Source organism: Solanum lycopersicum, chromosome 4 (assembly GCF_036512215.1).
Source record: "Solanum lycopersicum chromosome 4, SLM_r2.1".
NCBI lineage: Eukaryota > Viridiplantae > Streptophyta > Magnoliopsida > Solanales > Solanaceae > Solanum > Solanum lycopersicum.
In genome coordinates this window covers 60,351,088-60,365,244 of record NC_090803.1, presented here as the reverse complement: position 1 = coordinate 60,365,244, position 14,157 = coordinate 60,351,088, and the positions used below count along the sequence as shown (strand labels likewise).

Below are 14,157 nucleotides of genomic sequence, written 5' to 3'. Positions count from 1 at the left end.
TGTGATGGTAACTTGCAAAGCTAAAAAATAAAGAAGAATAGACAACACCACAAGTTGGATGATTTCTACAATATTCTTTTGTAAATAATCAAAAAAAAAAATGACAAAAAACATTTCTGATTTGTAGGGTATCATTATAATGAAAATAAACTACATATGCTTCTCTCTTGTACTATTCTTCTTGTATTGTATACTTAATATATATATATATATATTAAACGGACAACTAAAAATGCCTCTAATAGAGATCTCTAATAGTGACTACCTGTGCCTTTTTTTCCTTTTTAAAATACATACATATACCATTTAATTAAACCACCTAACTCATATTTTCGTCCTTCAATCTTCGATATACATAAACAATCAATTAAATTTTATATAAGATTAAATAAATGCGCACACATATTCTATTTAAAATAAATGCCACACAAAATACAAATGTCTACTTATTTGATAATATATAAATTCAAGTATAACTTATTCACTTTCAAAGTTGAGTTTGAATAACATAAATGTTAGTTAAAGCTAAGTTAAATAGTATATTTGCATATCAAAACATATTTTTTAATAAAATATTTTCTATACTCAAACCTCAAAAGTGAAATTTCTAAATATGATTAAATGAAGAAATCATATCTATTTTATGTCATCCGAATGCAAAAAATACAAGAAAATTTAAAACTAGAATCTCAAAAAGAGAAGAAAAGAAAAAATAATACGATTCTTATTTAAATTTTTTATTAAAAAAATATGTAAAAATAAAAAACAAAAGTAAAAAAAAAAAAAAAGGGAAGTAGTATGAAAAATTAGCTAGAAGAAGGTGGATAGTGGCCGGAACTAGTCCAAAAAGGTGGAGGAAAATTTGAGCTGTTGCTACTGCTATTGCTTTGATTTTGATGAGTTTGTGGCTGAAAGAAGCGTGATTGTTGAGCAGAGTAAAACAGGGGATATGCAGGGGAAGTAGTGGAAGAAGCTGCAGAAGTTGCTAATGAAGAAGATGACGAAGAAGGAAATGTATGTGAATGTAACACTCCCAATGATGAAGCTAGTAACATTTGTTCTAACAAAGATGATGATTGTTGTCCTCCATGGAAATCTATTGGATTTTGAAGTAATTGCGAGTATTCCCAATAATCTCTAGCCATATCTGAGCTCTGAAATAACTGTTGTTGCTGATTCTGATGCTGCTGATCAGATTGACGCGGAGGTTGATTATATGATTGAAAAAAAAATGGTGATGGTGATGGTGATCGCGTTGATGCTGCAGACATTAATTGGAATCGCGGAGCTGCGGTTGATGATGAGGTTGATATGGCTAATCTTGTTGTGGGTTGTTGTTGTTGTTGTGGTAATAACCGAACATTTTCAGGGAAATTGAGTTTAGCTCTGTTTCCTCTGAATCTAAGAGCGGCGTCATCATAAGCTTTAGCGGCTGCTTCTGCTGTATCGAATGTGCCTAACCAAACTCTTGCTGCTTTATGTGGATCTCTTATCTCTGCTGCCCATTTACCCCATGGTCTCTGTCTTACTCCTCTGTATCTCCTCTTCCTCTCCCCTGTTTCTTCACCTGTTACTTCCGATGCTTGCGGTGGTGTCTGCGACGCAGTAGTTGTCGATATGCTGCTCGTTTGTGGTGTTGCCAGGCTTGTATCTTCTTCTGGAACCAACCATTAGAAGATGATATGGAATCAAAATCAAGTTTTAAAGAGTCAAAATCAATCAATACAAGATAAAGAAAACAGAGCATATATCCGGTCCAAAACAGAGAACAATTTGAAAATTGAGAAGAAAAATAAAATAAAAGGATAGAATCTTGAAATGAACCCAAAATATTTAGCTCGTCCGATAGACTTATATCGGGTGAAATAATAGCGTGAGTTACGGTGATTTCCTAATATTTCCAACTAAAAAGAACGGAAGAGAGTTTAATAAGTGGAAAGTATCGATACGAACCGAGCTTAACAGAGGAAGATGATTCTCCATTTTTAAATTCTCCGATACCTCCATAACCCCTTTGAGCTTGTTCTCCAGTAACACTTTCTTCTTGATCACGTCTTCTTTTCTGTCCAGCCCATGATCCTGAACTCGAAGAAGACGGTGAATTTGCCGAATAAATACTCCCTGAACCACCACCACCAAACGAAGTCGTAACACCGCTAATATCCGGCCTGTAACCCCACTCTGCCTCTCTCCGACCCGAAACCACGTGTGTTAACGCCGTCACCATTGCCGACATATCCCTCGACTGACTATACCCTGTATACATCGGATTAGCCGATTCCGACATCAAATACTCTGTTTCTTGCTGTATTTGTTGCTGTAACATTTCTTCAAAAGATTGCGACTGTTCATACGGTTGAGGAATTCCTTCATTCGTTGTAGTTTCAGAATCACCTGCTGTCGACGGAATTCTGTCATACTTGCCGGAATCTCCTTGATTCGCCACCTTTAATATGCACATATACTACTATATAAAAAACACCTCAAATTTTCAAGAAAACAACAAGTATGAACACCCTTTTCATTGATAAAGAAGATGAAAAACACTTTATAATAATGAATCCAAAATCACCGACTTTGAAAATCTTTATATGAATTGATGGGTTAATTAATTGAAAATCTATTTGAGTACTCAATTCATCAGCTATTTATGTTAAAGAGAAGATGTTATGATCAGACAAAAATTTCACTTTCCAGCTGACAATATAGAGAGACAGGGGGGATTTATAAGGAGGAGGAAAATTTATCGTTGAACAGCCGTCAATGCTACAGTAGATAAAGAGTATCTAATTTTTGGAGTAACTTTCTTCTTATAGATTTGCACAAAATTTTAATGTTAATCACTTGTCAATTTATTGTTTCTTCCCTTCATTTTATATTAGTCATTACATTTTGCACCATGTTTAAGAAAATATATATATATATAAAAAAAGTCATTTATTAATTCACTCTTTAAAATATTTTTTAAATAAAAGATTTAATAATTTATTCATAACAATTAATATAAAATAATTATTTTTAATTACAGACAGAGGGAGTACTTGTTCATTTTAATAGTAGATAACTACTATATAAAATAATGTTAGTTAAATATAAAATTGCAAAAAAATTATTGATAATTTAGTAAAATATACATTTAAGTAAAAAATTTAAAAGATGAATCAGATCTACATGTATTTCAAATAAGATGAAATAGAGGAAGTACTTCCTTTGTTAAGAAAATATTTATCTAATTGTGATTTAACTAAACTTTAAAAAAAGAAAAACTTACAAAAAAAAAAAAAGAAGAAACTTTTTGAATTATGTGAATTCATAAATTTATAAAATGTATTAGATGTTCTTAAACTTTTTAAATATGTCATCGTAAGAAAAATTGAAACTAAAGTACTAAAAAAAACTTTTTAAAAAATAGATAAAGTATAATGGTGATAAGTTAAAATGAATAGAATATTAACTAAATACATGCATAAATACATGTCCTCCATTGATACAAAGTTTTATGTAGCATGAGAGACTTTTGAATTTAAGATTTTAAATTTTAAATATTAATTTTTTTTAAAAAAAATTAAACAAGTAATATGCTACGATAAAGATAATAAAATTCTATAAATATGATCTCTTTTTAAAAGCAGACTAATACAAAAATCAGTGCATAAAAATTAAATGTATTTTATAGCACTTTGCTCCATCAGCTTATTGATAAACTCTTATTTGAGTCTTTGTAATATCTTATTTAGTATATTTTAAATTAATTATTTCATGGTTTAACTATCAATAAATGACATCAAAATTTTACTGTTTTTTAACAAGAATGTATTTTTTTTTTCTTTAAATTTGTAAATAGAACACATTTTAAAAGGACCATAATATATATATGGTGAATATATGAGGGACCAAATTTATTATTTATTTTTTTCATCATTGAAAAGAAAGGAGTGCTGATTTATTCTATTTTAAATTTATTTTTGAAGTACACCATAAATAATTAGAAAAATGTGTTGATGCTTGCTCAAAAAGAAAAACATGAAGTTATTTATGTTCACACAGTTTGACTGATAATAATGGTGACATTATATGCATCTATGGAATTGTCGGTTTATACTTTATGGTAAGAGTTCATCTTCGACTTTACTTGTTTTCCTTTTTCATTATTTATATGGTGCTTCTTACCCAATATTAATTAGGTTCATTGAATTTCTTCTATACTATTAATATGGCAATGGTATAACGGTGGAATTATTTTATTTTTAATTACAAATTTTAGTTTGAATCTTGTGTTTAGGATAAATCTTGTTAGAGACATTATTTCTAAATTGTAGGATCAATAAAGTAATTTAAATTTATTTAAAGTTCTAATACAGACTTTGAACATTAAATGAAAAATAAAAAATAAAAGAATTTTTTAATTAATATTAGATAGTTTGAATAGTCCTTTATGCATATAATATATATATATATATGTTTGATGATGGAATTTAGTAGCATGAGTTTAAATCAGTGTTTATTTTATGAAATTTGCATAAAATTTCAAATTCAAATTAAGATTTTAAATCTATGAAATTTTCAAAAGTATCGTGAAAAAATATGAATTGTGGTTTTTATTCCTTTTATATGTAAAATTTGTTGTACGAGTTTATACTTTACAAAAGTAATAATTCATAATTTTAAGTTTTACTAAAAAAAAAAAGAGTTCCTACTTGATATAAAGAGATTGTTCATATTACATAAAATATTTATATATAAAAATTCTAGTTACTACAATTGTTAAATTTTCAACTAGTGAATCTTCGTAAAATCACAAATGTTATTTTAAAAAATATATATATATAAAAACATTTGATTATTAATTTTACATTTTAAGATATTTGATACCTTATTTATGATCTACGATATACTATTTGGTAGGATTGAGTAATAGTCATGTAAGTTTTGATAATTCTTACAAATTATGAGGTTTCATTTTATAAGAAATAAGTACAATTTTATAAATTCGAAAGATCTCAACTTAATTTTAAATCATTATTTGGAATTATGTCCAAACAGCGGTAATGTCTTATTTATTTGGTTACTAATTTTAAAATAAATTAATTATATGAGTACTAGTAATTAGTAGCACTCGTACTTGTCTGAGAAATAATAGTATCAAAACTAATTATCTCAAAATAAAATAATGAAAATAACAGAATATCCCTAAGCTCTCTTTTTCTATATTAGATATAATGGAGATTTTTTATAAACAAATAACTTTTACCTAAAAGTTTGTATTAATACATCATTTTTTATATAATAACTGATAAGTTAAACAATCAGCAAAAGTTAACCCAACATAATTAATTTCTACGTTAAACTATAAATTATTTTCAAGCCAAACAATCCAAAACCCGATAAGTGTGTTCAAGTACGAATCTTTACGCACTTGAAAATTGAGTTCCAAATATAACATTTATTGATTTTTATTTTTTTTAAAAAATATGAATTGAACTCAATATTTATAGTTCCCCTACATAATTGATAATTAGCTTTGACTTCAGCTTTGGGTCCAAGTTCGATCTTGAAAAAATGATTCATCAATTATTCTTTCATATTGCTAAAAAAAAATGATTAAAGATTAGGTTTGCAAAAATTACAAATTAAATATTGTTATTGTTGCTAACAATAAAACAAAAGATAATTATCTCCAGTCAAATCAAATAATTGGTAGTTATTCAAATGCTTGATTCTTTAATTTGTATTTTGGAACTGTACTTTCAACACACACTTTTGAGTAACAAATCGAAGCTATATCTGTAGGAAAAAGACAAAATAAATTAAAGGGAGATATATATGATTAAAAGATGGTATATTTTAATGATGTAGACGTTGAGAATAATTTTTGTTCACGGTTATCCTCTATTTGGTATGTATAGTGACTTAAATATCACCATAAAATTCAATAGCAAATCTATATTTTGAGGATTAGAATTTAAAGGCATCTATTTTTCATTTTTACTTTTTGGATTTTCTACGATTTATGATAGAGTGGTGTGGCAATAAAAATGATAAAGACTTTTCTTACACCAAATGATTGAATAAATAGCTCCTTTAGACTATTCAATGCTATATATATATATATATATATATATATATATATATATAAAAAAAAAATTAAATGTCTATCTTATATAAATCATTTATTCATAATGTAATTTATTACTCTTCTCAATTTCACTTTATGGTTCTTAACTATATCCGGCATGAAATTAAAAAAATTAAAAAAAAATTATCTTATGAATTCTAAATATATATATGTGTTAAAATATTTTTAAATTTTTTTATAATTTTAAATATGTTATGCAGAGCATACGATAAAAAGTTATTAATTTAAAAGAATTTTAGTAAGTACTGGTTAATGAATATGTGAGGATTTACCATACTATGCACACAATTACAGGATGATATAACTAGCAAATTTTTTATAATTTTGAAAATATATGTCTAAAGTAACTTTATCCGATAATAAACTTTTCTCATCCATGTTCTCGTTAGCTCAATTAATTAGCTATTTTAATTGTTAATATATTAATAAAAGATTTTATCGATTTAGATATATATATATATAAAAAAAAAGCTTCTCGAGCACCTTATTTGTGCCGTCGAACTGTTAAAGTTGATGGACTAATCTTGGTGGGAAAATATCTTAACATAGTAATAAGTTGATAACCACCTTTTGTATAAGAAAAGGGAAAAAATGGATTATTACATTGCCATTATTGATTAAGAGATCGAGTTGTTACCTCCTTATATAATATTGAATAATTTAATATCTGATGAATTGATTTTTAATGTTAAATTAAATGTAATATTTATTTTTTTGTTACATGCTAAAAAAAATGATATCATCACTTTAGTACCTTAAATATTAAATATCTTTAAAATATTAAATACGATATTATTATTATTATTCTTATAAAATATAGTAACATATAATCTATGTAATTATTTTTTTATTGATACAGATTTAAATTTTTAACATCTTTTTCTTTGGTATGATTGTAAATAGTGAGTAAATAACTTAAATTTCCTCTCATTAAACTATAAATACTACTATATTTACCTTCGCATTAATTAGCTTATATATTTTTTTTCTTCTTGTATGTATGCTCATTTCTTGTTCATATTTTTAAGAAAGTCAATTTTTAATTGCATTTTAATCTTTCTGCATTAAAATTTTTTTGGTCACGTCTGCATCAGAAAGCAAGTCTTACGTATGTCTTATCCTTTTCAATTTCGAAATTCCAAAGACTGAGATGCTTAGTGACGTAAAATTTAAAACTCGATAAATTCATTATATTTTCCTTCACCAAAATATAATGTTTTCCACACATCATATGATGCAATTTTACCAGAAGATCAAAGCACTAGAAGTTTCTTTTGTCTCATAATTGTATAATTAATTTTACAAAATTAGCTCAAGAATCTTTCAATGTATTACGATTAGACCGGTAACTTCGTTAAGCCATCTTTGTTGATTATTAATATGTTAATTTGACAATTAACATGTCATGTTCCTACATGATTCCCAATAATTCCCAAATCATCACCTAAATTTTAAAATTTAAATAAAAAATTAAAATATTTTCCTTCATAGAAATTTGAATCAATATCACGCATGGCATACAATTTATTAATGTATATATTTCGCACGAACTCATCGTCGATGCAAAATTGTTTATATTTTGTAGTCTTGTAAAGGGTTGAGTCAAAGCACGTCTCTTACATAAAATTTGATTATTATTATTTGTTTCAAATTGAACACGTCCAAAAAATGAATGTGCTTCGTGTCACATTTATTTATTTAGCCTAATTTAGTTCTACTTTTAACCCAATTTTAGTTGAATTTGAACTAGTCTTTATCTCTATATTTTAAATTTTAAAGGTTAACTATGGTAGATTAAGGGTCGAATAGGAAATTGAAGAATTGGATTAACTCAAAAATGTAATGGATAAAGTGATAAGAACGATATATTTTTAATGTCAACGTGGACTCTAGTCAATCCCACACGTGGGCTTAGTAGGTAAACTTAGGTGGGTTCCAAACTATGTCGTTTTACTTGTTTAGGTAGGACCAAATATAGCCAACTCTTCATTAATTTAATTATTCCCTCTTCACACCCATGACCCTTTATAAAATCAACTAGATAAATTATATCCATTTTTATTTTATTTTTGTGACACTATTCGACTTGACATCGGTGAAGAATTGTCAAGGTGGGGTGGACAGAGACAGAAAATTTATAATGCAACTCATGTAACTTAATTTTCATGTTTCTATGACGTAAGTCGTTTAATTTTTATATTTTTTAAAAATGAAATATTTTATTTAACTCAAAGAGAGAAATTAAAAAATATTTTCATCTATACCAAACGCACCCAACATTTTAAGAAAGAAAATATATTAATTAAATCAGAAGTTGAAGAAAGAAAGTGTTTTGAAATTTTTCATGTAAATTAATTCATTAAAAGTAAAAAAATAACTTTAAATTTATAGTACTTCTATTTATAAAAATACAATTAAATTATCACTTAATTAAAATATAAAAAGTATATGTCAAAGTAAACTGAGAAAAGGATCACTTACAGCATGTAAAAAAGGGGGAAAAAGTATGTAAAACGGAATTAATGGTTGACAAGAATAGTAACTATATGCTACTCTCTCCTGTCCGAAAATATTTGTCATGTTACGCTTATCAAAAGTTAATTTGATTAGTTTTAAAAAATAAATTAATTTATATTAATTTGATATTTTAAACAAAAAAATAGATATTCTAAAACTATATTAAAAATCTTATAAATTATAATTTTTTACATATGCTGAAAAATATATTTTAAAATATTAATCAAACTTTTTATAATTTGATTCTAAAAATAGAAATCATGGCAAATAATACTGGACGGAAAATGTATATTATTTTTTCCATTTGAAATGAGTCTTTATCATGGTAATTGCCTAGCCAAAATTAACTATGTATCAGTTTATAAAATTAGTAAAGAATTTGAAACTTTTTATATTTTCTAAATTATACTACAAAAGACGTGGATATTATTAATGCAAAAGCCCTTTGATATTTTCCTTTTTTCTCTTTTACTGTTCCAATTTTCTTCTTCCTTTTGGTAAAAGAACACAAAACCTGAACAGTACACCTTTTCTTCCTAGAGAAGTAAAGTGGTTCACATGATCTTATTTAATTAAAGTTATTATAATCTAATTTTTCATAAAATATTAATAAATTTAAATAATTAATTTTTCTTGTTATTCATACAATTGCGTTGTTACATTTATCAACTATATGTAGTTTAGTAATTTTATGCGTTTTGAAAGAGTTAAAAGACATGCATACAAACTTAAATGCTTGTGTATTCGAATTTCACTGCTAACAATTCTTTTCATTTTAAAAAAATAGATTCACTTGAATATTCTTTAAAAAAAATTTAACTCCATCACTGAATTTCTCAATTTTTACTGTAAAATGTGGTGGAAAATGCAAATACACACAAAAAATGAATTGTAGCATGTGTGACATAATTTACTAACATTTTATCACATGTACATTTTATAGATCTCAAAGGATTTTCTGACAAAGACAAATAAGATGTAGTATTAATTAATGGAAAGAAAAAATGAAAAGAAAGGTATCAAATATGATCACATGTTTTCCACAAGTTGTAGTGTGAATAACAATAGCATGCCTTATCTTCTTTAACCAAAATTGAGCATTTCTATATTGAACTTCTTTTATCCATTTGTGTATGTGTCCACTTCCTTGGTCATACCTTATGACCAACCCACCCACCACTAACACACATTCTTTTCTTTTTCTTTGATATTTATATTAAAGTTTCAATTAATATTAGTTGTTATCATAATTTAATATTTGAGATAAATATGATTAATATTTAAAATTAAGTTAAATTAGATTCATTCAATGTATAACAATAATTAGAGTTTAGATACTTAAAAATTATACAAGAATAATTACTGCTTTCTTTGTTTGAAATTGTTTATCATGTTGCGCTTATCGAAAATTAATTTAACTAATTTATAAAAGTAAATTAGATTACATTAATTTGATATTTTAAACAAAAAGAATATTCTAAAACCACATGAAAAGTACTATAACTTACAATTTTTTGCATATTAATATGATGAAATCTTAAAATGTTAGTCAAAGTTTTTATAATTTTGACTCTAAAAATTAGAAATCATGACAAACAATTTCAGACGGAGAGAGTAGTTGCGACTGCTATCACATTGATTTAATGAAAAAGAATAAATATCAACATATTTTTTATAGCTTGACTCTTAAAATTCGAAACAACACAATTTGAATAGTTTGACTCTCGCAAAGTGAAATATGACAGTTGATTTAGAACGAACAGAATATGAGAACTACGGTAATTACAATGCTTCTCATATATATCAATATTTTTAAAAATGCAAATATTAATTAAAAATATTCCTAATTTAGTCTCAAATAGCAAATTGAGTCGAAAAGATTAATATAATCAAAATATTTTTTTGATTAATTAGTTCTTAAAGAATACGCGGCAAAAAACAAACGTTAACAAGTAAAACAGAAACGTATGGCATTGAACTACTCACATTAAATGTTCAACTAATTATGTGATGGATTCAAGAAGCAAATTTTGTCATGCGTGAGCTATAACTTCAGAATACTAGTCAACGAAGCTAATTACATTCATCGATCATGTGACATTTACGATTTAAATAAACAAAATAATTTTTCCTATTTTAAATATATCTTATAGTAAATATATATATAATTAAATGTATTCTTTTTTAATATACGATTAATAATTTTTAATTTATAATAAAATATATAAATATTTTTAAAAGCATAGGTGATGATAATAGTAATATATGATAATGGAGCACGTCTACTCATGTAGATTGTCCACTAAATGAATTGATTTTGAGTTTGATTTAACTTTACATTTTTAAAAATTAATTATATTTGACTTGATTTTGTTATTTTTAAGTAAATTAAAGAAATAATTGAACCAAATTATATCCATACATTTATAGCAATACGAGTATATATTATTTTAAGAACAACTTTAAATATTATAGACATTTTCATAAAAAAAATATTTTATATTTATTTATGAAAGTAAAATAATTCAAGACAAAAATATTTATCTTATTGATTTTATATATATAAGCGTTTATGATAGTTCTTGACAGGACTATATGAATGTCATTGTCTCTTCATCATGTTGGCCAAATCAGTGAGTTTTAAAGTTTTATTCATAATAAATTTAGTGATAAAAAAATTATTGTGATCGAAAATTATGTAATGTCATTTATTTTAATTATTTTTCATTTTAATTATTATTTTTGGTTTTGAGTGAATTGTTTGTACTTTTATTTTTTTGTATAACTTATAACCAAGCGAAATTGAGTTGAAATTAATATCAACTAAATTAATAAATGTGTTTTAATAATTTTAAAATCGATTGATTTACTCACATTAAATGTTTACCTAATGTGACAGATAAAAGAAACAAATTTTGTCATGGGTGAGCTGTGACTGCAGAATACTAATTCATTAATCATTAATTAAGTAATAAAAAGCATACAATAAGATTCTAGTATATGCTAAGAACTACATTATGTATTTCTTTGAATCTTTCTCCTTGGTGTGCCATGTGTCTTTTTGGTCAGCTATAATGAAATAAAATAATAATAAAATTTCAATGGTACGACAACAATAATATAATTAATTAAGACAACGCAAATTAATAATACTTATAAGTTTCTAAAGATTTTCTTGGTATGCAGAAAATGTGAACTATATATTATAATAAAATAAACAAATAATTAAATGATGATACTATGTATAGAGCATATAAATCCATTTTATTTGAAGAGAAATGACGTGTATATGTCTTTATGCATACATATAATGAGACAACTCTCTTCTTAATGTTTTTGATCGCTTCCAATTTCTCTTCCTCACGCAATAAAAACAAAAGGCCAAAATTATAAGCGGCTTGTTAAATTTGTTCGTAAATTTCATTTTTTAATTTAGAAATTAAATTTACATATTTAAATACTTAAATTTAGTGGCATAGTCACATACTGTTAAGGGTGTTTAATCGGACAGTTTTTATCGAAAAAAATTAACATGTATATAAATAAAGTAAAATATAAAATGATTAAATAATTTATTTTAAACACCTTTAAATTATATTTCTAAACACATTTTAAGAAATTTCTGACTCCGCTACTATTTAAACCAATAAAAAATATCTATAAAAGTATGCAATGCATTCATAAATTATGTGACAAAAGTAACTAAGAAATGATGACAAAACATCTATCATTCACTCCTTCATCTGCAATCATCTGATCATCAGTTTAGTCCCTCACTTATTGAAATATTTATTATTTATATGTTTTTAACAATTTATCACTTCAAATTGCATTTTTTGATCTCCCTTTTCCATTGTTTGTGAATATCTAATTATTAATTGTTTCATCACTTAATTACTTATATGTTATATAAAATTTGTATTATTATTATTATTATATATTTGAAGATATATACTTCAAAAATAATTTAAATTGAAAGTAAAAATTTAGTAATAACAGCAGAATAAAAAATGTTATCACCTCTAATAACACCAATTAATCGAAAAGAAGAAATTTAACTCTATTATACTTCGACCATTTAATTAAATTAAATTAGTGTCGTGATCCTCATATGAAAGTAGAACTCTTAGTTGACCATATGAATGGTTCGTTCAATTATATTAATTTTATATAGGAGGGTTGTAATGATATAGTGAAGCATATAGAACATATATTTTGACAATTTAAATATTTTAAATATTATTGCTTTAGAAAAAGGTAACATGAATTTCAACTTGTACGATCATGATGTGCTAAATGACAGAAACAAAAATTAAATTCAAAGTCGCATGTAAGAAGCAAAAATAAAGACTTCTATCTATAGAAAATAATATACAGGGCCAAACGGGACTTGTCGTGGCAAAAACCAAATATCATACAATAAGTCCTTAAATAGTAAGTATGAGTTGGAATAAAGTTAATTCCAACGTCAATTTTTTTATTTGTTCGTTATATTAAAAATATCTATTTTATTTATTTAGCAATCTAAAAAATTAATAATTTTTAATTAGTTATCAGGTTTACTATATTCAAAAATGATATAATAAATTTAATATTCTAATTATTATTTTTAAAAAATATGTTAAATATATCAAGTAAGAATTAAATTTTAGATTATGTGACTATTTCAGTCAATCTCATCTGTTTTGAAAAATCACGATACATACGTTGGAATTTTGACAGACAAAATAAAATTATGTATACGTACTCTATGACTATACAAAACACTTAATCTATTTTATTTTATGTGGTATTTTTTTTTTAATTCGTCTCAAAAAAATGTTATTATTATACTAGAAACAATTTATTTTTTTCTTTTTTTATCCTCAATGAAATGTTTAACAACCGTACAAATATCTAAAAGTTATTTTAAATCACAAAATTTTAAAAAAAAATTTCTTAAATATCGTGTTAATTAATCAATGAATAGTTAAAAATAATAATACTAGGCACCGTTCAAAAATCCCATCTTAAGAAATAACAACGTGAATGGAATTAAAATAAAAATAAAAATGTAAAATTCGTCAACATTGTGCGTCTTAAATAAAATATTTCTGTTCAAGTTGTATGTCCTATATTTGATTTTAAATGATTGTATATTTTCAAAGGCGAAAGATAGTTTCAAACAAGTTTAAAATATTTATATCGATCAAAATGCACATAATCTAGTTTTAAATAATAAATCTGCCACTACGTGAAGAATTGAGCTGTAAGCTAGATATCAAATTATATTCCTTGAAGTATAATTTTCAAATACCTCAAATTGTTTGTCATTTCGACATAATAATTTTTTTTTTCTTTTTAACAATATAATAAGAGTAATGAAGGTTGCACAGCTGATGTTACTGAAATGCAATCAATTTTATTTTCAAAAAATATATGTTTTTTTTTAATCATCCCTCATATTTATCTAAACGTTGTGTAAATTAAAATCCTTATAATAAGTTAAGTTATGCACAAAATTC

The 14,157-nt window shown here is 25.1% G+C and overlaps 1 protein-coding gene across 1 annotated transcript; it reads right to left on the bottom strand.

The window, feature by feature from the left end:
- Positions 1-702: 702 nt before the first annotated feature.
- ERF84 (ethylene-responsive transcription factor ERF84) lies at positions 703-2,864 on the bottom strand. The gene is made up of 2 exons (XM_004237769.5): positions 1,954-2,864; positions 703-1,657 (listed from the first exon to the last, which is right to left on the bottom strand). Exons 1-2 carry the CDS (start codon positions 2,459-2,461, stop codon positions 807-809), a joined length of 1,359 nt encoding a protein of 452 aa, XP_004237817.1. The 5' UTR covers positions 2,462-2,864; the 3' UTR covers positions 703-806.
- Positions 2,865-14,157: the final 11,293 nt, after the last annotated feature.

Coding starts and splice junctions, on each gene's coding strand:
- ERF84 (XM_004237769.5), bottom strand. CDS start 2,461: ATGTGCATATTAAAGGTGGCGAATCAAGGAGATTCCGGCAAGTATGAC. Junction 1,658..1,953: donor ATCTTCCTCTGTTAAGCTCG/GTTCGTATCGAT, acceptor GGTTGGTTCCAG/AAGAAGATACAAGCCTGGCA.